Source organism: Protopterus annectens, chromosome 16.part0, assembly GCF_019279795.1.
Source record: "Protopterus annectens isolate FY-2018-M chromosome 16.part0, PAN1.0, whole genome shotgun sequence".
In the NCBI taxonomy this organism is placed as follows: domain Eukaryota; kingdom Metazoa; phylum Chordata; order Ceratodontiformes; family Protopteridae; genus Protopterus; species Protopterus annectens.
The window spans coordinates 7,827,572-7,853,547 of NC_056750.1; the positions used below are offsets into that span (position 1 = coordinate 7,827,572).

The 25,976-nt window shown below is 40.1% G+C and overlaps 1 protein-coding gene across 1 annotated transcript in view; it reads left to right on the forward strand.

Moving 5' to 3' along the window:
• Positions 1-23,815, forward strand: part of CCDC180 (coiled-coil domain containing 180) — a 2,826,277-nt gene extending 2,802,462 nt beyond the window's left edge. The window contains exon 36 of the mRNA XM_044058396.1: positions 23,285-23,815. Within this exon, the coding sequence (XP_043914331.1) occupies positions 23,285-23,416 (132 nt within the window). The 3' untranslated portion in view covers positions 23,417-23,815. The remainder of the gene's footprint in view (positions 1-23,284) is intronic.
• The last annotated feature ends 2,161 nt before the right edge of the window (positions 23,816-25,976 follow it).

Below are 25,976 nucleotides of genomic sequence, written 5' to 3' on the forward strand. Positions count from 1 at the left end.
CTAATAAACTTCCTCAAGAAACACTCTTTCTTGGGGACTTTAACATTGATTGGAAATCATGTAGCAATATTAATCCTACTTCCCATATAAACCTTTATGGTTTTAAACAACTCATTAATAGTCCTACCAGAATCAATAAAAAAAGCAAAAAAGAAACCATCTTGGACTGGATCCTTACTAACTCCCCCCTGCAAAACTACCAAACTTGCATCCTTCCAGATGACATTAGCGATCACTCCCTCACCTACGTCACTAGAGATAAAACTAACCCAAACTTTCCTACCACTCACAGAACACTATACTCCAAAAAAAAATTTATTCCTGAACAGTTTCAAACAGAACTTTCACAATATAACTGGACCCCTCTAAAACACCTCACACTCAACAAGGCTGTTGAATACTTCAATTCAGCATTTCTTGCAATCCTAAAACAACATGCCCCAAGTCGCACTATTAGAACAAAGACTAAGACAGCACCCTGGCTAACCTCTAATACTAAGCATAAAATTATTCTCAGAAATAAATCTTGGAATAAATGGCGTTCCTCTAGAAACCCAGCAGACCATCAAACCTTTAGAGAGCTCAGAAACAGTACCAAAAAAGCCATCCTAACAGATAAAAATAATTTTTACTTCGAACTGCAGCAATCCACCAAAAAAGAACCAAAAATTCTGGTCTACTATTAACAATCTAATTACCCCAGGCAAATTAGTTACACCCAATCCACAGGACTCAGACCCGAAGATCCCACTTTAATAGCCAATAATTTCAATACTTTCTTTACTACTTCCATACAAAGTCTAGCTAACCACCTATCTCCTGATACTTCTCAACTGCTCTTAAGTAGCTTCAATGACTCTCTTCCTCTCCTTCAACTACAACCTATACCCACCTCTTATATACAATCTCTACTACACAAACTTAAACCCACTACCCCTCAGCAGACAAGCTTCCTGCTGAATTCCTGCAAGTAGCAGCTAAAGCTATTGCCTATCCTGTCTCTATCCTAATAAACAGATCCATAAAAGAAAGTACTTTCCCAGCAATCTGGAAAATATCATACATCATACCCTTACACAAAGGAGGTAAATCTACTGACCTTTCTAACTTTAAGCCCTATCGCACTATTATCTCCTCTGGCCAAAATTATGGAAAAATGTATACACAAACAACTACTTAACCATCTCCTCCTTAACAACCTACTAGCTAACACTCAACACGGATTTAGGCCTTCACATAGTACTACCACTGCACTACTTTCTTTCACCAACACTATCAACTGTAACCGTAACAACAACAAACTAACCTCTTCTCTTTTCCTAGACCTATCAAAAGCCTTCGATATGGTAAACCATACACTTCTTCTCCACATACTGAAATCCCTTGCCTTGGATAACTCTTCTATAACCTGGCTTTCATCATATCTTGAAGACCGACATCAAGCAGTACTCTGGAAAAATTCTCTATCTACTCTACTACCTATCTCTTTAGGAGTACCACAGGGATCTATACTAGGCCCACTTTTATTCTCCATCTTTATTAATGATCTCCAATCATCTATCCAAAACACTACCTGCATACAATATGCAGATGATTCCACAATAATTTGTACAGCTTCCTCTCAAACAGAACTCCAATCCCTTACACAAGCAACCTTTTCAACCGTTGAACAATGGTTCTCAAAAAGATGTCTTCTCCTCAACCCCAAGAAAACAAAACTATTACTTTTTTCACCTACACACAAATCTACTCAACTAAATTTTACTATCACTGCAAGTGACAACTCCCACATCTCCCCCGACTTCACTACAAAACTGCTTGGTGTTACTATTGATAATAATCTTAGCTTTGATCATCACATTAATAACACAATAAAAGCAGTTAATAAAAAGATTGGTTCACTATACAGAATCAAACCCTTCCTTACACCTGAAGCACGGACTACCTTAGCACAATCACATCTAATCTCTACCCTTCTGTATGCTTCCTCTATCTACACTAATCTCTCTAAAGGTAACCTTAGGAAACTGTCTACATCTTACCACAACATAGCTCGATTTGCCACTGCATCTCAATATAGAACTCACCATTGCCTAAACTTAAAACAATTACACTGGCTGGAACTTCCCAACAAGATTATCTATCAACAACTCTTAGTAGCACATAAAATTTTATATCAACCCTCAAAAACACCAGCTCTTAGTGACCTCTTGACTCCCTATAATAATTTAAAACAACTACGCTCCTCCCAAAAGCTACAAGTTAATATTACCAGAATTTTCAACGCTGCAGGGAACTGCCTTTTCTCCAACTCAGTTGGCAAAATATGGAATAACCTTCCCTTACATATCTCCTCTATAGCCACTTTTCCTTTCTTTAAGAAACAACTTCTTTCACATCTGAATAATTTCTGGCTCTGCTCTTGTACCAATCCAGGCTAACCTACTTTCATCTTTAAACTATATTTTATTTATTTAACACTCGAATCTTTCTCTCTAATCTCAAATAACTTTGTTTCTATTGTTGCTACTTTTGTAAAAAAAAAAAAATTTTTATTTGCTTGTTTTTACTACATAACTAGTATTACAAAATTGGTATTATTTGCTCATTGTTAGTTTTCATAACCTGACCTGAACTAATATCCTTGTATTTTTGCTCTTTGTCTATATCATAAGTGACTATTTTACATGTATTAGTATAACCATTATAACCATGCTTTAATCTGAGGAGCTTTTCTCCCCGGGCCTCCACTGAAAATGGACAACGATCCAGTTGGACTAGCCCGGTCAACAAATGTAAAATAAATAAAAATAAATAAAATAAATAAAGAATGAAGGCGAGATTGACAACTTAACATTTAGAAGTTATGTACCTACCATAACGTTCCATGTTAGTTGTCTTCTCTCGCCTTCTTTCTTGCGTCCCTCCCTCCTTCCCCCTGGCGTGGACAGATCTTGAAGGGCTTCTCTTTCTCAGGTTTTTCTCTCCTGAGTCTTCAATAGAAGAGTCTATTTATTAAGAACTTGTTTGCTAGTTCTACTAGGTTAGTCTTTCATTTAGCAGGGTATTATAGCTACCAAACGAGATCTGAGGTAGTCCCGCCTTGCATCATGGGATATAGGGTTGCCTCGAGCTGGTAAAAGGAGTTCTCAAGCTAAGCAAGTGCCGAGTCGGAGCCGAGGATCGGCTCCGAACCCATCCAGCAAGATAGAAGGCGAGAGAAGACAACTAACATGGAACGTTATGGTAGGTGCATAACTTCTAATTTTTTTTTGTGGGGACTTTTTTTCCATTTAGTTAATGATTGTGACAAGTTACAATGACTAGTCTGGGGAGAAAGGACTTGCAGCAAGAGTGTGTGCCTGAATGAAATACACTGTAACCAGTGTGGGCAGAAAGGACATACAGATCTAGAAGGTGTGTGGCTGAATGTAGGTTGTGGAAAATGAGACACTTTTGGATGGCTTGTCAAGAGCAAATGGTAAATAATGAAAACAAAGGGGAAAGGGAAGAAAACATACATGAGGAAGGACAACAAGAGGCTGGGGGGAGGGTGAACTAGGTGAAGAAGAAACTGTAGAAGAAGAAGAAAAATATGGAGTGGCAAATTAAGGGAGACTGTACATGGAGGAAGAGAGTTCAGGAGAAAGGATTGATACTAATATTTTTTTAAAGTTCTAGCCAGTGAAAAATCTGATTCTGAGGATCAAGGATTATTTGTACATAAACCCAGGAAAAAATATTCAATTTGAGAAAGAATAAAAATAATTAAATGAAAATTTTAAAATATTTCTCCTTAACGTAAATAGAAAGGAAAGCAGCAATTTTCGAGTCCTTTTAGTAAATGTAAACTGTATTATAGCTATTGTAAGAATGAAAGGGATAGTGGAATGTTTTGCTAAATGTGATATGGATGTTATTCTGTTAAAGGGTGTTAAGATTACTGACAATTGATGAAAGACTACAAACAGAAAAATTATGGGGTGGAAATATAATGTGGAACTTAGGTAGTGAAGTGAACACTGTTCTGGAGAGGCTGTGTTGTGTAGACAAAACCTGAAAATACTAGATGTAATGCTGATAAGGATGGGAAGGTTAACTGTTGTGGATGTCAGGTGGGGAGAACATCTTTACAGAATTATACCATTATATTCATATATAACTAGCAAGGAAAGACAGAATATGTTTCATTAAATATTACAGTATATGGTAGTTAACATGAAAAACTATAATTGCAGGGGACTTGAATTGTGATTTATGGGGAAAATGTAAAAAGAAGGGGAAAGATGTAAAAAAAATACAGAAAGAGATAAAATGTAGTAAATTAGCTGTTTGGAGCAAAAGCTAATTGGATTATAGAAGTGGGATACTTGGATGTGAAATTGATTATTTTGTATTATCAGAATGCTTGGGGGTAGCAGATGGTGATACAGTAGTGGTGGCTTTTTCAGACCATTTAGCAATATGGATGGAGGTTATGGATGAAAGGGAGTACATTAACACAGAAAAGGGAATAACGGAATAAGTGAGAAATTTTGGGGATGAAATAGGAGAGTGAGAAGTGTTGGAGTTAAGGAAGGGTAATATAACCATGAAAGACTTCTACAAAACTGCTTTGAATTGTGGATTGAATTTAAAAAGTAGTATAAAATGTGTTTTTTTTTTGATAGGATGATATAAGAAAGGAATAGAAAGTGAAGTACAGGAATGTGTAGAAATGTATTAGCGAATTTAGAGAATAAGACAAGAGAGTATTATGATATCGAAAAAGAAACATATAAAAGAAATTGAGAAAAAAATAAGGCATGACTGTTTAGGCAGAGATATTACTTACAGGGGGAGCATATCTGGGTAGAATAATAAAGGAGGACATTGATATAATGAGAAAAATGAAAAACGTAAAAAGAGCAAATTATGAGTATTGTTGTACAGTAAAACAGGAGAGACTGGAAAGTAAAAAAATGCCCAGCCAGAATGAGTTAAGGAATAATTTGAAAAAGAAATTATTATTAGAGAATTGGATGAAGTACTGAGGAAAGTAAGTGATGGTTAAGCATCCGGCCCAGTTAGTATAGGGTAAGGAATACACAAGAAATTAATGGACTGGCAAAAAGAGTATTTTGCAAATGTACTGAATGAATGGTTGAAGGAAGAGTTTGATTACGAAGTGTTATCTAGGGGATATTACAATTTATATGAAAGAAAGATGAGAAGAATAAAATAAAAAAAACTGGAGACCCATCACACTTAATAACACAGATTATAATGTTTTTATGAGAGAAAGGAAGGAAGGATGATGGATATTACAGAAGGAAGTATATATGGTATGAAAGGGAATGGATGTCAAGAATTGTTTTTGGTTGTGAGAGAAATTGTGGATGATATAAATAAAAGGGAGGATATTAAAGTTATAGTAGGTGACATTAGCAAGGCATTTGATACAGTAGGACATGATGGTGTGTGGGATGTTATGTAGAAGTATGGAATAAGGACAGTGTGCATGTCAGCATATTGATATCATAGTCAGAGTGTTAGTGAATGGGTGGCTGAGTAACGAACTATGCATGACGTGTAGTATAAGACAAGGATGTCCCATAAGTGGAATACTGTTTGCAGTAGTAATGAATGTGATAGTGAGTGAAGTACCTTATAAAATGAAAGATGCTAGATATGTGATGTAAAAGGAGGTAGTGATTTCATTGTTTTTGGCATATACAGACAATATAGCTATAGTTATTAATGACAAAATATGGATGAGGGAAGAGTTATTTTGTCTGAATGTATAACAATAAATGGTTTGTGACTTCTAGCAGCTTACATCCCAACATTCTAATTTCAATTTCTGAAAAAAAAAGCTGATTAAAAAATCCCTGCTGAATCTCAGTGAAGTGAGTGATGCATTTGTTTCTAAGGTGCATCCAGCTTTTCTTAAATTAATAGCTGCTCATATTGCAAAATCCGTTTCACACGCATCCAACTGGTCAATTACTTTAGGGTGTTCCCTGCCCAATTCAAGCATGTAGTCATCACCATTCTTCCTAAGACGCCTCATGCCAAGGACTGTAAGGATTTTAGACCAATACCCAACCTTCGTCCACTTACACAAATTGCAGAAAGATTATCCGTAACCAAGTTACACACCACGTTAATGAGTATGGACTTCTTTGTGGTGCCCAATGTGGCTCTGCAGCTTCTGTAGTACTGTGACTGCGCCATTCAAAGCCATCAACCAAATCTTCAATAATAGGGATGAATCTAGGTTAACAGGTGGGCTAACCATGGACAAGACCAGAGCATTCAAAACAGTCAACCTTAACTTTCTTCTTCATAAGCTAAGCAGTTTTCAGCTTTAAAACCAAGCAATATTATAGTTCCAAAGTTCATGACAGATTATCCCAGATCTGTACAAAGAAAACTTTCTCAAAAATAGGTACCTTCACAGCAGGAATACCCTAGGTTCAGTTCTGGGTCTATTGCTTGGGTCTATATTACGTTGCCAAAATTGTATTCTGGTGAACACCTATTCACAGACACCTAATTAGCGAAAATTGCTTCAGTGATTAGCTGAATTTACTAAGGGCAAGGACGTAGCTGGCCAACAACAGAACATTGCCCTTTTCTCCACTGTAGTACGATTTCGGAGTTGGTATATATAGTTAGGGGTGTGTGTGTGGGGGGGGGGGTGAAGCCCCCCACATTGGGTGGGTTCGATTGACATAGATGTTGCTCCATTGTACTTCAGGCAAGTATTTCCTTGCCCTTAGTAAATTGAGTTAATCACTGAAGCGATTTTCACTGATTAGGTGTTGGTGAATAGGTATTCGCTGGAATACAATTTCAGTGACTTAATTTAGGCCCCTATTGCTTTTCTCACTTTTTATCAGTGATTTCAGCAGTGACCTTCTAATCTGAATATTATAATGAATGCTGATAATAAAATTGCACAGCTCCAGCCTAAACTACAAGATTCAGTACGATTTGCAACTAGACACAAAACAACTGGTTGCTTATCAGCACCATAAAATCTATCATCATGATTTTGGAATACCTCAAATATTTCCAGACACAGCAATATTGTTGTTACAGATGGAAATTGAGGCTCCCTTCCAGTAAATGAAGATACCCTGGCCTCACCATTGACCCCTCGCTATCCTTCCCTAAACATATGGTCATTTCTGATAAACAAAGCACTTTTGCAGCTAAATTTGTGCAGCATAATGCCCTACTTACTTACACCAGCCTTGTGCCAAGCTGTAGCAATTAAGAGAGTAATTCTGAAAATTGAATGATAGATTTCCATTAGTAATGTTCCACTCAAACACACACACACACACACACACACACACACACACACACACACACACACACACACACACACGTAAATAAAAATAGCAATTCACAAAATCTGCAGATTTACATTACGTCCTCACTAAAGATCCTATCATTGCTTACTGCTTTTTAAAGTAAAATGGCTGCCAGTGAATGAAAGGGCAAACCTACTACTGTCCTCCCAGGTCTTTAAAATCATCAAGTTGGTCCATTACCTTCCCTCCATTAAAATCCAAGTTGCAAATCAGACAACACAGCTATGAACTAATGAATATAAATGATAATAGCCTTTCCCTACTTAGAACTAGATTTAAGACAACTAAAGGGTAGGACATTTGCAAAGCTTGCACCTGCCATCTGAAACCAACTGCTAACAGAAATCAAGCAGGAAGATATTTAATGCATGTTCAAAATCAAGGGAAAGAGTTCTTTCTTAAAGCATGTGGCTCAATCTGCTATAAAGAAAAGGTTTAAACACACAGAGGACATAACCTCAAGCACATTGCCACAGTACTGATTCTGTGTACAATATTTATGCTGAAGTCACTTTTACCTTCCTCATTTTGTATTTTATTATTCCAGATCTTTTTGTATCAAAAGCTGGATTGTAAATATTGTGCTATTTTAATCTATTATGTTTCTGAATATTATTTGACTGGCAGCTGTAAGACACATTATTTACTGTTACACATTTTAAACCCACTATCACATGAAGAAGTCACTACCAAGTTTGGTACATTCTTGCATTCAAAATTTTGCTTGGAAATCTGCAGTTGTCTTTCTCTGTCAGAAATGCAAATATTTGTTTGCTCAAATTATTTCTTGTAAATCTGCGTTTTACTGTATTTTTCTGTCTGCATTGTAAATAATTTGATATATCTGAATACTTGATGTACTGAACTCTTAGCCTTATGGGCCTGGGTTGTGGATGAAAAGGGTCTGGTGACCAGCCCATCTACCCAATATTCAGATGACAGTAAACAAATAAATAAAATATTAATTCATATATCTACATCCCAAAGAAGGATAGTACTGTTTGGGATTCTATCCAGGTGTTATGATTTACTGTGACCCACCACAATGAAAGCTGTAGAGCTGTAATTAAGTATTCATAATATATCAGTAATATTCAAGTGAAGGTCAATTTAAAAGTAAAGCTCCTCTCTCTCCCCTCCCTGCAAAGGTTGTAAATATTTTTATAATATTTCATAAGTTATCACATATTTATTTTTAGCTTATAAAACATTATTCTAACCAACCCAAAGTCCAACTGGACTTTAAAAAATAAAAGGCTTGTATCTGTAGTTCAGTCCTCTGCTCTGAATACTAGCTGCTCTTTTTTATCTGATTCATTCAATACAGTAAATTATGATTTCACCACAAAATTCAACCACCCCTTCCTCCTAATGAAAATGGCCATTCTTTCTGCATGGCCTTTGCCTCTGCTAATGTCCTCACTTATGTGCACATTGGCAGTCGGCTGTCCAACAGTGCCAGACATTGACTCACCTTGTTGTTTTGGTCCTTGTGGAATTGTTTTTGACAAAGTCTGCTTACCATTGTTCTTGTTTTAAATCAACCTGTGCATTGTAGCCTTCAAGTTAGCATGAATTGAATTGTGTGGTGTGTTCATGTGAGTCTTCATATGACTGCCCTCAGTTTCTGTTTTCTAACTCTGGGAGTATTATGTGCTGCATTCAGAACTAGCACTATGGTATTATGCATGATCATTCATATCATGTTCAGCACATAATGGTGATGTGGTCTAAATTCATCTCACTTTAAATGTGTTTTCACTTTATTTTATCTTAACTGACCTTGTAAATGGTCTCACTTGCTAGTGTTGACTGTTTATTATACATTCATTCATGCCTTGTTCTTCCCTCAATAATAATCTACAGTACACACTCAAGCATCCCTGACAGATCTAAAATTAGAGTTGATAGCTCTTATATGCTAGCCTCTTGATGTGGTGTTTCATACTGAAACGATATCACTAAAAAAGCTGTTTTCCCCATGGAGACTGTAATTGAATTAGTGTCTCCCAGCTAAAAGTGCTGCTTACAAAGCATAGCATACTGCTGCTGTAAATACAAAATCACCCCCAAAAACTAGCGGTCACAGCTCTCACTTACTTACCATTCCATAGTTTCAGTTCCAAGTCTCACTGAAATTTGTTTTATTCTTAGCAGCTGTTGGGCTGGCTCTGCCTGCTCCATTCACCCTTTGTCTGACTCCTGTCCCCTGTCCTACCACCTTTCACACCCACCCCTGCACCCCCCATATTTATACTTAGCAGTAACTCCACCCCCTCCAGTCAACTTTCACCCACTCACACAATCCACTTCTGTCTGTATCCTGCCCCTCCTCGACAGCCTCCTCCCTAGTCTTCCCTAATTTCCACCCATAACAGTAACTTCCACACTCCAAAACCTTTCTAAAGCCATTTTACAAGTATGGCACACCCTACATACTCCACTGTCCCTAATCTGTTTCTAACTCTTGCTCTTAGCTTACCAATTCTTATTACCTCCTCGAAATCTGCACTTCACCCCACAACTAGTACTTCTACAACTTCTCCCCTATGCAGTGACAAACCATTAAACAGTTTCCATAACATATCACCCAGCCTACTCAAACACCATTTCATTCATTTATCAATACTAAAAATATTGCCCTATACCACCATAAATAAAACCATCTACTACTATCTAACAACCTATAAAAAAAGAAAACATTCTTCCAAAACATTCCCTTAACAACCAAAACAGAATATGTGGTGACATCTACCCCAACCCAGGACCCTCAGGCATAACTACACTCAACCAAACTCCATTTTCTAAATATCTACTCTTAGGAACCTTAAACATTCGTAGTGTCTATAACAAAATTACAGACTTTCATGCTTGGCTAACACAAAACACCCCTGACATCATAGCAGTCACTGAAACCTGGCTAAAACCCCAAATCCAAGATATTGAAATAATACCCTCAGGCTATAACATACTACGGAAAGATAGAACCAAGAAAAAAAAGAGGTGAGGTTTTCCTAATCTATGCTAACGGTCTTACAATTCTACCCTTCCAGAAAACATTGCCATCATTTCCAAATGCTGAAATCCTAATAGGAACCCTGCAAATTAACAAATCTAAACAGCTATGCATAGTTCATCTGTATATCCCACCAGGACAAAATATTCAAACCCTTGAGGACATCCTCTCCCGGATGTCAGAAAATATCTGCAACAAAATTGTTATTATGGGAGATGTAAACATCAGTTGGAAAGATTTAATAACTGACTCCCCAACAAACAGCGTAAATCTCTACAAGTTCACCCAACTCGTCACCAACCCTACCAGAATGCTCAACAGCAATAGACCCTCGAGACTGGATCGTAGTTTCAGAGCCACGTAAATACTCAAATCCAAAGACCCTACCCAATATACTCAGCGACCACTTACCTGTTTTCACTTATAGATCACTTCACATATATCGAAATCTCATAACTATAAAACCACCAGAAACTTAAAACATTTTGATCAACAAGAATTTATCAACATTCTGAAACTCTCAGATTGGGGCCCACTAAAAACTCTCCCATTGGATGATGCTTGATACTATTATAATCCCTAGATGCACTCAACACCCTAGCTTCTCCCCATACTAAAAGAGTAAAATCAAACCAAACACCCTGGCTAACAAAGGCCACTAAACAACTACTATACAATAGGAACAAGGCCTGGAAAGAATGGCATAAAAACAAAAATGAATGTAACCTACTTAGATACAAATACTTATGAAACAAATCTAAAAAGCTAGTAGGTACTGACAAGAGAAACTATATCTCTAATTAACTGAGCAACCATAGAAGCAACCTAAAACAATTCAGGAAAAGCATCACTAATCTCCTTACCCTGGCACCAAACAAAACTCATCACCATGCCCAGAAAAAATGTCATCACAAATGGCCAATGTGCTCAACTCACATTTTATAAATAGCATACACAAATTAATAACAGACTCCTCTCTCTCTACCCTCACCCTATCAAATTCCTTTCACCCTCCTCCTCTAACCCCCCAAAGCAGTCCTGACTTAGAAAGACCCCCCCATAGACAATTCTTCTCTCCTTCACCAAAGCAATATTGTACCATCTAGCTTCTTCTCACTACAACCAATACCAACCACAGAAATTCAGAGACTCCCAGAAAATTAAAATCATGCTCTCTCTCTTCTCTGATGAACTACCAGCAGAATACTTAAAACCTGCTGCCAAGGCCATAGCATACTCCATTTGCATCAACTGCTCAATTACAGAATCATATGTTCTGAACCTCTGGAAAAAAATCCATCATCATCCCACTTCACAAAGGTGGTAACTCCAATGAACCCTCTAACTATCGTTCAATCTCTATCCTCTGTCCACTATTCAAACTCCTCAAAAAGTGCATCCATGAACAGTTACTTCACCATCTCACTCACAACAACCTTCTCACCCCCACCCAACATGGCTTTTGTGCCTCACACAGCACAAGCACTGCACTTATCTCCTTCATGGATACTGTACAGAGATCCATCGACTCAGATAATATCACTTCAGTAGTACTACGAGACCTATCGAAGGCTTTTAATACAGTATCACACAAAAAAAACTTCTACACCTTTTTAATATTGGCTGCACCCCACCCACTCACCAGTGGTTTAATAGCTACCTCACTAACAGCAACAATGCATAAAATGGCAAAATACCCTATCAGAATACCAAACCAACCAAACTGGAGTATCACAAGGGTCCATACTTGAACCTTTACTCTTTAACATGTTTATCAGCAACCTTCACTCTGCTTCTCCTCTTCACTCTATTATCCAATATGCAGATGATACTCCATCATCTCCTCCTCAAATAACCTCCAACAAATAACCCAGGATGCCTTCACCACAACCGAAGCCTGGTTAACTGAATCACAACTAATTCTTAATGCCAAAAAACAAAGTGTCTACTCTTTCCTAAAAAGCCCCTCTCACCTGATTCTCACTTTCATATTTTCTCGCAAAGCAACACAGAAAATTAAATCATATCCCATGCTAAACTATTAGATGTTATCCCAGATCCTATCTCGCTTGCAAAGCAAAGACGTGGTCTCGAGCTGAGCTATGCAATAGGCGAAGTCTCTAATTAGAATTTTCTGTCAGGATGCTTACCACCACCAATTGCAGCTTGCAAAGGCTTGCAAAGCAAGCGCGGCTTAGCTGAGCTAAGTGCTTTCTTTATTAGAATTTTCTGTCAGGAATTTTCTTAAACTTAACCAAAGCTGTTTTAACAGCTATCGTTGTGTATGAGTGAGTTTTTCTGATTTTTGTGGTAAAACTGTTTTTTCAGGAAAGTTTTCCGTTGACGTGAGTAGAGCGTTTTTGTGTAGTGTTTGTGAGGTGATCAAGTTCCCGTTTTTAGTTAGAGGGTTCTTGGCCCTCCTGTTGTGTGACCAATACCTTTTGGTTAACTTATTTTTTCTGTAAGTGTATTTGTTCTAATTATTCAGTTTTCCTGTGTTGTTTTCTAACTGTTTGGCATTATGTCAAAAGAGCATAGACCCCCTGGATTTAAAAAATGCACTAGATGCAATTACAAAATGTCTATAACGGATGATCACTCCTTTGTACTGTTTAGGACCCAAACACCTTCAGGAGTCTTGTAGTGTGTGTCACGCTTTTTCCTCGAGTCCCTCCAAGAGAGGAAAATAAATTGATTTTTAAAAGGACTTATTAAGCCTACTTTTGAAGAGGCCTTATCTTCCTCTTCTTCTTCCTCTAAGAAAAGAAATCGCCGGGTTCACCAGCCCGTCGGAACCGACCACTAAGAAATCTAGGCAGACTTCTCCATCGGCTCCACGGACTTCGGAGCCGAGGGCGGAACGGTCTGCCTCGGTGCCTCCAGCCTCGACTCCTCTGGCTTCGAGCCGATGGCTGGAGCTTCGAGAGGCGGATCACCTTCATCGGCTCCGCTGATTTCAGAGCTCATGAGGGTTGTCCGCTCAAACTCTTTCCCTTCGGTGCCGAAGGCCTCTTCGGCACCGAGGGAAATTACAATGGAGTCTCCTTCAGCACCGATTTTGATTGAGACAATTCGGAGCCGGTCCCCTAGTCCTTCGGAACCGGTGGAGAAGTCTAGTCGGATCTGTTCTATCTCCTCCCGATCTTCCAAGATGTCAGATTCGGACATTGACAGGGTGCTCCAAAGGCTGTTTCAGTCTCCAGTCTACAAAAAGTTAGTTTCGGCTCCAGCCCAGTCGGCTTCGGAGCTGATGGTCCACCCTTTAGCCTTGGTTCCTCCTCCAACAGCCTCGGCACCGTTGGAGTCGGTGCTGGTGGAGCCGATGGAGGTGTCCGGGTCGGCTCCGTCCCTTACTCCTACTCCGGCCTCTGGGTCGGAGTTCGGTACACGGACCTCTTCGGTCGGCCCCGGAAGTGACGTTTCGGGACCGATGTTTTCGGTTCCGAGCCTCTCTCTCGGCCGGGCTGCGGAGTGCCGTCTGCTGTTATGGATTTGGGGGTCGGACCTTCCCAGGATTCTGGGGGTCCGGCCTTTAGAGCCATGAGGAGTGCTTTGGCCAAATCTTCTTTGGCTACCTCCACTGTCTCCCCGGCACCTTCCTAGGCATGGAGACTGGGTCCTTGTAGTCCCCTGTCTCAAGACAGCGGAGCCCTGGGGCCTGAGGTCACCCCCATTGGGGTCCCTGGAGGTCCCTCTGAAGAGTCTTCAGAGGAACCCCAGAAAAAACAGTGCAAGAGGAAGCACGCGACTCCTGATGAGTCTATCACCTCCGACACCGATTTTGATGATGCGGAAGGGTCCACCAAGTCGCCCTCGGATGATGTCTCCTTTATGGACATCCTGGAAGTCCTCAAGCAACAAGGCGGCTGGCAGACCAAACCCCCTCTGACTCGGTGTTCCTCAAGGCCTCAGCCCTCCGCCTCCTGGGTGTCTCCGGGCTTCGAGGGGCTCCTGGCTTTTATCTCTCGAGGCGTGGGAACATCCAGATTCTGTGGAACCAGTGCCTGCTCGCCCTAACAAATTTTTGTCAGCGCCCGCCGGCAAAGGAATTTCTCACCAAGGGTGTGGCTGTAGATGCTATGGTGGTGGCATCTGCTACCCAGCAAGATGTGGCAGAGGCTTCGACGTCCATCCATCCCCCTAATAAGGAGTCTAGGAGCATGGACCGTAAGCGCACCCTTTCTGCAGAGGCCTTTACATTAAGGTCTCTGAATTACCTCACGCACTTCACTAGACTTCAGAGGGACCTGATCAAGGAACTCTCAGATACCCTCTCTGGTAACCTACCTGAGCAGTTAGCCCAGACGGTTAGCTCTCAGTTGGCTACCCTGTCGTCGATATCAAACTTGTCCATGAGGCTCATTTCAGATGCAGCCGAGGGGTAGAGCGGCGGTACGGTGTTGCTCTACGGAGACAAGCCTGGCTCCGCCTGTGTCATTTTGCGGAGGCCTTCAAGTCTTCCTTTGCCGACGCTCCCTTTGATGGGTCCTCTTTGTTCGGACCCAAGGTAAAGGACACCTTGACCCACTGTGAACAAGAGGGTAAAACTTTGACTGCCGTAGGAGCACGGTTTTCCTCTCCCTTTCGGCCTTATCCCAAGGCTAAAAGAGGAGGGAAAATGTGGTTCCGTAAATCTCAGAAGAATTACCCCTCACAGCAGGACGATCCCCCCTCTAGAGGCAGAGGAGGGGAAAAGACGCCATCCCAGAGGCGGCAGAGGCCCCCGTAACACTGGAGACCGCGAGTCCTTTCATGGCTTTTCAACCTCTCAGCATCCCTGAAGGATTGCCCGACTGTGCAGCTCCGGAGCCAGTCGGGGGTCGTTTTTCGAGGCACCTAAAGGCCTGGGAGAGTATCACTCAGGACCAATGGGTGCTCTGAATCATCGCCGGAGGTTACGTCATCCCCTTTTCACACCCCCCCCCTCCATCCAGGAAAATCCCGGACCCTCCACCCAGTCAACGGGATATTGCAGCCATCGAAATTTCAAAGCTGCTTCAAAAAGGAGTCATCCAACCGGTCCCCATAGACCAGACTGGATTAGGGACTTACTCAAAATTCTTTTTAGTGCCAAAAAAGACCGGGGACTTGAGGCCCATTTTGGATCTCAGCAACCTGAATCGATCAGTCAAGAAGTCCAAGTTCCGGATGGTCACCCTACAATCCATTCTCCCGCTACTGGAGAAAGGTGTTTGGATGTGCTCCATAGATCTTAAGGACACCTATTATCACATTCTGGTAGATCAGGCGTACAGGAGACATCTGCGCTTCAGCCTGGGAGACAGTCATTTCCAGTTCTGCGCACTGCCCTTTGGTCTCACCACAGCCCCCAGGGTGTTCACCAAATGTTTGGCGGTGGTGACTGCTCACCTGAGGAGTCTAGGATTCCAGGTGTTTCCGTATCTAGACGACTGGCTCCTAACTGCCACCTCCAGGCATCTACTATTACAGAATCTAGCAGCCACGATATCTCTAGGCACCTCCCTAGGAATCACCTTCAACTGGGCAAAGTCTGTGTTGCTGCCATCTCAGCATATACGGTTTATCGGGGTAGAGATAGACTCAAAGCAAATGCAGGTCTATCTTCCTACAGAGAGAATAGAAACATTACAATCCCAAGTCCGAGCGTTGCTCCTCAAACGCCAAGCCCCAGCAAGGATGGTCCTACAACTGTTGGGTTCCATGTCGGCTACCGTTCTCCTGGTGCCCTTAGCAAGATTGCACATGAGGATTCTCCAGTGGCTCCTGTCGGTCCAGTGGTCGTATCAGGAACTTCCTCTCAGTCACCACATTATAATCACGGAGACGTGCAAACAGGACCTCCGTTGGTGGCTTCTCTCCTCCAATCTGGATCAGGCCTCCTCCTCCAGTGACCACTTTGACTACGGATGCCTCCCAGACGGGGTGAGGGGGACATTATCTGGGCAAGTCAGTCCAAGGCGAGTGGCACCCCGACGAGAGCTCCCTACACATCAACATACTATGAGGGCGGGGCTTCTATCGCTTCAAGCACTACACAGCTACCTCCCCCAAGGTATGATTGCCGTTCAGTCCGACAACATGTCAGTAGTCTGGTACCTGAACAAGCAGGGAGGGACCAGGTCCTACCCTCTCTGCAGAGAGGCCATGAGGGTATGGAATTGGGCTGTTGCAACCAACCATTTCTTGGTAGCAACACATATTCCGGGGAGATCCAATGTGATAGCCGACAGACTGAGCAGAACCATTCTCTCCCCGCACGAGTGGTCTCTGAACCATAGAGTAGCATCTCAGATCTTCAGAAGATGGGGAACTCCTTGTTGCGACCTCTTTGCAACCCCCCTCAACACGATATGTCTACGGTTCTTTTCTCTTACCCCGAGTCTGGGGAGGTTTCCCAAGGACGCCCTAGTCCAAGCTTGGCCCACCGGCTTACTGTACGCCTTTCCTCCAGTTCCCCTTCTCCCCAGGGTGATCCAGAAGGCAATTCACTTGCAGTGCAAGATGATTTTAGTTGCCCCATACTGGCCTCGTCAAGTCTGGCTGCCATTTCTTGAAATGCACTGGACGGTCCATGGTTCCTGGACCAGGTTCCAGATCTCTTGATCCACCAGTCGGGACAGCTTCACCAGTCCCTTCACTCACTGAAGTTAACAGCTTGGCTCCTCCACTTCCGACTATAGTCAGGAACCAGGTTTTAGACTCAGAAGTTATACATATCTTGTCCTCTGCCCACAAGAATTCGACTAAGAAAATGTATAATAGTAAATGGAAGAGATTCGCCATTTGGGCCCAACTCCGGGGTTTAGATCCCATTACTACCCCGGTGGCGGACGTTTTGAAATTCCTAGCTTCCCTGTTCAATCAAGGTTCTTCAGTCTCTACCATTAAGGTTCAATTAGCAGCTATTTCTAATTTTCATGCAAGTATAGACCCACCTTTGATGAGCAATAAGTTGTGTAAAGCCTTCATGAAAGGTGCTGGGCTGCTACGTCCTCCAGTTTCTCATCCTGCCCCACCATGGGATCTCAATTTCGTATTAGGTGCCTTGACCTCTTCCCCCTTCGAACCGGCAGCAACTTCTGACTTGAAATTTCTTTCCTGGAAGACCGCATTTTTGGTGGCAATTACATCAGCCAGAAGAGTTTCGGAACTTCAAGCCCTATGTGTCAACCCGCCGTACCTGGTTTTTCACAAGGATAGAGTATCCCTTAGGCCTAATCCATCTTTTGTTCCCAAAGTTTGTTCGAGTTTCTGTCTTCAACAGTCTTTGGAACTTCCAGTTTTCTTCCCCAATTACTCAGACAGAGCAGAATATATCTTCCATTCATTGGATGTCCATAGACAATTGCGTTTCTACTTAGATAGGATGCACCAAACACGAAAAACAGATCAGTTGTCTGTGTCCTTTTCAGACAATAAATTGGGCAAAGCCGTCACCAAAGGTCACTATTGCCAAGTGGATCAGAGACTGTATCAGTCATATTTATTTTCTTTCTAATAGAGAGCTTACAACCACTGTGAAAGCTCATTCTACAAGGGCTATGACTACTTCAACAGCATTTCATGCTAAGCTTGCCATTAGTGACATTTGTGCTGCGGCTACCTGGTCCTCTCCTCACACCTTTATTTCTCATTACAAATTGGATGTGGCATCGGCTTCCTTCCACAGTTCTCAGGAGTGTTTTCCAGTGAGCCACCCAGGAATCAGGTGCTAGGGACGCTGTCCCATCAGTACAGAATGTAGGCGAGATAGGATCACATAACATCTTTTAGTTATGTACTTACCATAACTTTAGATGTTTGGGATCCATCTCTACCCTCCTTCCCCCTGCCTTGGAGATCAGAAGAGACCGGATGGTTCGAGTTCGACCGTTTCATCTTGAAACATCTGGCAATGTTATATCAGCAGTGCATGTGTGCGGACAAACAAGATCTGGGGAATTGGTGGTGGTGCATCCTGGGATATAGAATAGCTCAGCCAATTAGAGACTTCGCTCTATTGCATAGGGTGCCGAGTCGGAGTCGAGGATCGGCTCCGAACCCATCAGTACAGAATGTAGGCGAGATGGATCCCAAACATCTAAAGTTATGGTAAGTGCATAACTAAAAGGTATTACCATTGACAATAAATCCAAGCAAAAACAGAAGACACAACCCTCAGAAATGACCAGTAACAGAAAACACAGGGTTGCAAGGAGTCAATGATCACAAACACGCCTCGACAGAAAGAATTTAATATCACTTCCACCAAAATAAAGCATTATTTTAAATTTTTTAAAAAACTAGACTAACATTTTATTATAAATAAATAGATTAATTAAATTAATCCTTCAAGCATTACTATAATCTGTTTCCTCATGAATATGCTACCATCTGGTGGTCATAATAGATAATTACAATAACTTCACCACTTTAAATAAATTTCTAAAATGTACCTAAGACCAACATATATATACTGCGGTGTTGTCGCCTAGCAAGACGTTGTCCCATTCGATTCTCAGCTAGAGGCATACGTGAATGGGGCGTGCCTTCGTTGAAGGTTGTGCGTCAGGGCTGGTAACCCGGTATGTAAAAATCCACTACCAATCATTAGCGGAGTTCCGCTGTGGCGACCCCTAACCAGGAAAAGCTGAAAGACACAAACAAACAAACCTAAGACCAACATATGGAAATATGTAAGCTTAGATTGGTTGGAAAAGGCCCTATACCTAGTGACCAGCTACATGTTATTTTGTGCCTTATGGAATTAATATTGAAGAACAATTTTATTTATTTTTGTGGGGAATTTTTTCACCAGGTAAAGGGGGTAGCTATGGGGGCCAGTTATGTCCCCACCTACGCAAATATAATCCTGTCCTGGTGGGAAAAGTCTTTTATTTTCAACTCTGACTATAATAATTGCTGGGTCTTATACAAGAAGTTTCTTGATGATATTTGTATTTTTTGGAAGGACTCTGAAGAAAATTTGAGGGACTTTATAAAATATATTAATAGTACTACCTCTTTTCATAAATTTACTCACAATATACAATATGATAGAGTTGATTTTTTGGATGTGAGTATTTGTAAAACTCAGGGGGGTATTAAATCCAGGGTGTTCCTTAAGAAAACTTTTTCAAACTCATACCTACACTTTCAGAGTGCACACCCTTATCAACAAAGGAAGAATAGTTACAAGGGCCAACTTATTAGGGCCAGCCGGTTGACCTACTTACATGAGGATTTTATAAAAGAATGTGAATATTTGGAAGGTTTATTTCTTGAAAGGGGATACCCTAAGGAAATGTTGATGGACGTTAGTGAATATGTGATGAGCCTTAGAGATACTAGATATTTTCCCATTATGGGGAAGAAGGGACACACCACTACTACCCACTTGGTAAATATGAACAATAATGATTACCAGATGGCTTTTGCCATGGAATATAACTTAGATTCAAGGATTTTTCAGGATATTTTTTTCCAAGGAATGGGATAGGTTTATGTCCTTAACAGACCTTAGAGGTTTACAAGAACATCCGGCTAGGATTATCTACAGAAGGGGAATAAATTTAAAAGATTTGTTTGAAAGACATAATACATAACAGGTTATGAGGGATGTAGAAAGTATGGTACTTTTAAATGTGGGGCTTGTGGTCAGTGTAGTTTTATTTCTAATGTGAGTTTTATGGAGATTAAAGATAGAGACATGATTCTGCACAGTTCCAGTTTTAGTAACTGTAATACCAGCGGAATAGTATACCTGGCCACCTGTTGTCAGTGCCAGGCTTTTTAAGTGGGGAAGACAGAGCAAAAATTAAAAAGACGGATATGTGAGCATGGGTGTGATATCCGGACAAAAAATTAAGAAAACGCTCTGTTTAAGCATACCCTGCAATGTGATCAGGCCAGATTATTATTTTTTGTTATTAAAACAGTACCAAAGGATATCCGAGGGGGTTTATGGGAAGCAAAATTGGAGTACCAAGAGGTTTATTGGCAGGTCACTTTGGACTCAGGTAGATTTCCTGGGTTAAATGACTATGTCTCTATTGCCCCACTGTTAAAACTAAGGGCAGCAAAATTATGATTTGATAAAGTGAATTCGAGTGAAAGTTTTAGATTTTTATGTATTTTATATTTATATATGTTGGTCTTAGGTACATTTTAGAAATTTATTTAAAGTGAAGTTATTGTAATTATCTATTATGACCACTAGATGGTAGCATATTCATGAGGAAATAGATTATAGTAATGCTTGAAGGATTAATTTAATTAATCTATTTATTTATAATAAAATGGTATTCTAGTTTTTTAAAAATTTTAAAATAATGTTTTTAATATAAGAAGTTGTTTACATTGACTGTCATCCCATCAGTTCATGTAGTTTTATTGATTCTTACAGTTTTTATTTAGTTAAGTACTTTTTAGTTAGGGCTGTTTAAGAAAAATGGTGATAATTTAATGAATGTGATTTTATTGTTTGATTAGTAATGAAGTTTCTATATAAGCCTTAATTGGTGCTTAATGTATTATTTCTGTCTGAAGAAGTCTTTAGAGGGACGAAAACGTATGTGCAGTGTTTGTCGTTATTATTTTTGTGGAAGTGATATTACATTTTTTCTGTCGAGCAGTGTTTGTGATCAGTGACTCCTTGCACCCCTGTGTTTTATGTTACCATTGACAATAAACTTACATTGCAGATTTGGAGTCCTGTACTGACATTAACATTTCATGGACAGAACCACCAAAAATCTCTCGCCAACACTTACTTGTTTCCCTCCCTATTATATGGTGATCTCATTTTACTCCCTGCACTTGTCTCTACAAAATAAGCTACAGTCGTGCTACCACAAAATCGTCAAATTTGCCACAGGTAGCTCATACCGCTCACATCACTGCCAAGCTTTAAAAGAATTAAACTGGCTGGAATTTCCACATCACCTTAACCTCATTCAACTGTTCATAGCACATAAAATTGTTTACAATGCAAACAACTGCCCTGCCCTTAAGAACATTTTAATACCCTATAGCTCCACTAGAACCCTTTGCTCTTAAAATAATTCATAACTGTTCATGTACCAAGCAAAAGAGCCAGACACTGCCTTTACTCATACACTGTCACTAAACTATGGAACTCCTTTCCAGCCAGCATAAACACCATTAGCTGCTTCAACAAATTTAAACTCACCCTAAAGAACTATCTGGACTAAATATTAAAATCTGCCCCTGCATCTGTCCAAATAGATAAACATCCTACTCTCCTTGAGCCTTCCTCTAGCTTACCCCAGTCTTTACCCATCAAAACCAGTAGGAAACTTCTTGATCTATAAGTTACTTTAAACAACTCTGTTCTGACTATAAATCTCACTATCCTTAACTATCTTTCTGACCCCTCACCCCTTTAAAACTACCCCACTAGTGATTTTTCTTTCCCTTTATTAATTCTTTCAACCTAACACTACCCTTCTAGTGATCTTTTTCTTTCTTAACTTTCAGCCTGTTTCAATATTTATAAAAAAGTGTGCATGCATGCGTGTGTGTGTGTGTCTGTATATATCCTTCCTTCATACCAAAATTTGTCTCATTAGTATCTATAAATCACTCCATTCAGCTTCTATTTTTTTTAAATGCAAAACTATCTAAAGGAAGGGGATCATCTTTAGCCTTTACTAGATGGATACAGATAAGTCAAGTGCTATACTAGAAGGACACATCAAGTCAGTAAAATAGATCAACTCTTTGTCTGCTTCACAAAAGGAAAGAGAACATACCTCTCTTTAGAAAATCTATGTCAAAGTTGCTGGCTAACAATATTTGCTATAAACCATTACAGGATACTGTTAAGGCTCATGTCAATGGAGTTGGAATACCTTCAGTAAGTTACATATGTCTATGCAATATATTTTGGAAGCTGCTACATGGCCCATACATTTACCAAACATTACAAACTCAAAGCACAATCTAGATTGGGGACAGGTTTTGGAATGGCTATGGTAGTGGGGGTTTCTGTAACTTTCCAGCTTCCATCTCCTATAAATACTGCCTGGGATTTTACCTGATAGATCCCTTTTAGGTCTCTTTCCCAGTGAAGGTATCATACCTATGTAATTTATTTGTCTGAGTAGCTCTTCCAGAAGAGAACACTGTGTCAGTAAAGTTACTCTTCCTCCACTTCCCTAGAGGAATGCTGTATAGTTTGTTCTAACTGCTGCTTACTGAAGTATTTATTAGTTTTAGTTCTTGCATTTCTTTGTATTCTGTTTCACTGGGCACTGGGAATTTATATACCAGAAATCCATTTCACTGAGCTGAAGAAAGTGCATGATACTCCTGAATGTGTGTACATGCCTCATGCACCCTACTTTAGTTATCTTCACAGCCACAAGACCAAGGCTGGTCCTCGTAGGAGAGAATGAGACAGCTGATGAAAACATGGCTAGACAAAAATGGAACAGGAGGGGAGTAAACTTAAATGTTGTGATTTACTATTATTAATGTCCTCTCTTCAGAGATGTACTGTTGTGGTAAGTACCCTACACAACTGTATATCCCAAAGTGAAGGTTTGCTTTTATTATGTAGTTCATTCTGTTTAACTGTATTCCCTGTTCTTTTGTTAATATCCATTATTTATTTAGTTAGTTATTAACTTACTTATTTTTATTTCCTTCCATTTTGTTTTGACAGAGAAAACATTGGTGAATTTTAAAGCTAAAGATGTTATATAGTTTAAATGGTTACCTTGATTATAAACTCTGTATGCACTATTGTCATCTGCCAGTCCCCTGACAGAAATAAAATGGAAACATTTAGTCAGCCTATTTGTTGCACTTGTGAGAATAGGTGACAAAGTAAAAATCGGTAGTGAACAGCAAAACTATTACTGTGAGTTCATGCTATTTATTTGTAATTTCTCATAATAATTTGACCATATTTTTGCAGCAATACCAACAAGAGGTGGACAAAGAACTAAAAAATATAAAAGTGAAGTCTGAAGCAAAGTTTACAAGTGTGCAACGGTGGGAAAACTGCTGGAAAGACTCTATTCTACACATAAAACAGCTGTACACTTGATGAATCCCTTACACCCTCATCACTGATTTAATACAATGTACTAACTCTTAATTTCATGTTATTATCACACTTTGATTTTAAATGTATTAAAAGTATATTAACTTTCTTGAACCTTTTTAAATTTGCCATATTTTATCATATTGTATTTTATGCAAAAGATTATAGAAATATGCTTGACTAAATGTTATGCATCAGGTAAATAATTTCCTCCCAGTGTAGCATTTGATTGATGTCTGAGTACAAATTTTGCTAATTTAGTAAAGTTAAATTACAATTGTACTTTAAAAAAGACAAATTAAACAGCTTTTCCATAACCTTCAAGTATATAATACGAGTTGCACAACAGCTGACTTATTGAACTAAGAAGGAAAGAGAATCATTAAAGACTTTTTGAATACAGTAACTGACTAGATTCTTTCATTCCTAGTATCTACTGTAAAATAAGTCAATGCAAAGTATCTTTAAAGAATTATATTAGTCTTATTACATCCTCTTCACAGATGGTCAGTGTAGTGTAAATCAGTCACCCACTTCCACACTTCATTCCTGTCATCTTTTTCATAACTAGTCTGTAGACCCTGAGTCCAGTCAACAATGTCTTGAGACAGCATTTCATTTCTTCTTTCCACTTCATAGCCCTCACATCTATGTGCATAGTTGTGTGTCTCATTCCACCAATATCTTCTGCAGTTTGGGCATTTCCTATTTCTTGTGTATTTGAACATAACAGACATATTCTCAGGAAATGTTTTTCCACTTGCATTGTGTTTAACATGGTTATTTAGAAAAATTTTCAACTCTTTTACAGCTTCTTCTTACTTTAATAAAAAGGCAACTTTATTTTAGGTGATATCTTAAATACACAACTTCAATGCTTTTGGTTTTCTTCAGGGATCAATGAGAATTTCTGCTCCCTTCTAGAGTAACAGAAAAAGTATTTGCAAGCTATGAGGAATCTACAAAATAAAATTCATTTCTTCAGCATGACATCAAAACATTATAATTTCTTCATATAATAGTATCAGGGAAAGGTTGTAGGTTCATAGGTAGTTACTAGGCATACAGTCCAAGAGGCCATTGAAGAGCCTAGCTCATGAGCTGTATTTAAGAATTCAGGGGATACTCGGTTTGAGAGTGATGTTTATTCCTGGAATATGTATTCTGCGTTTTAGTGGTCTGTGATATTTCCATCCATCCATCCATCCATCCATCACCCTTTTTTCCCATTTTTGCACATGGGGTCCGGGTGTTACTTCAACAGTGACAATCATCTCCAGCCAAGGTTCACACAGTGGGGTGTATAGCCCTGCCATGGTAACACCATGCACTCACACCTATGGCCAATTTAGAGTGCCCAATGTACCTACTGCACGTCTTTGGAGAGTGGGAGGAAACTGGAGCACCTGGAGGAGACCCACACAAACACAAGGAGGACATACAGACTCCACATAATAAGCAACCCAGCCAAGAATCAAGCCGGGGAACACCTTGGTGTGAGGTGACAGTGCTGTCTGCTGCACCAATGTGCTGCCCTTTTTTTACTTTTATGCAGTATAAATAAACTATGAATTTTACATTTTCCCTGGAGCATTGTCTGGTTAATTGACTAGTACTAACTTTAACCCTTCTCTCCACATTGTTGCCTGTGTAATCATGCTGAAAAACATCTTAGAATCCCTGTCAAAGCCTACAAATAATACTTCCATGAGACCAGACAACATACCAGGCTGCATTCTCATCAGTGCCAAGAATGTACTTATCTGAGCCTCTAGTGAAACTGTTCACCACAGTCTATGTACAGGGTTTGCTTCTGATGCCTGGAGAACAGTCACTGTGACTCCTCTGAACAAGGGTAGCCCCTGTACAGACCTGGGTAATTATAGATCCATCAGCCCTGGGTGGGTCATTCTGCTGTGACCATTAGTTGAACCTAAGACCACTCATATTTTACCCTAGATTCCTCTGGTGTAGCACCTACAGCCACTGCGGACAAGGAGTTAATCATGTTGTCAGCAGCTATTGGGTTCCCTTCAGTAGGCAAGGGAGAGGTACTCTTGTTGGTCCTAGGAGAATGAACAGGGAAGGCTTCTCTATTTTGTCAGAATGTTGTGCCCATCCCCTGGGAAAGCTGCTACTGCCACTAATAACACTGTTGACTCCATTTTTGATGTCAAAAAGAAAAAATAAACATGTATCTACTCCTCCTCAAATTTCAATAGACAGGAGTACTTTACTGGATCTGGCACAGGGTTTAATTTAGTTCTTGATCCTTCTTATAAAATAGTATCTGAAGTAGTTAACTTCATTTGTGCACCAACCTATGGGATCCATATCGGATCCAAGCCGGCAGTTTCCAACAGCATAGATCTGAGCTCCAAGCTCCTCCCCCTACCCATAATCCCCTGCCAACCCTACCTGACCTCAGATCTAGTTTGCCGCGGTTTCATCCAGCAGCTTGATCACTGAGTTCCAGGCTTAGCGTCTTTTTGTGAGAACATTTTACCGTTTTTCTCTCCTTTTTTTTGTAAATTTAGAGTGCATGTGTTGTGTACACACCCTC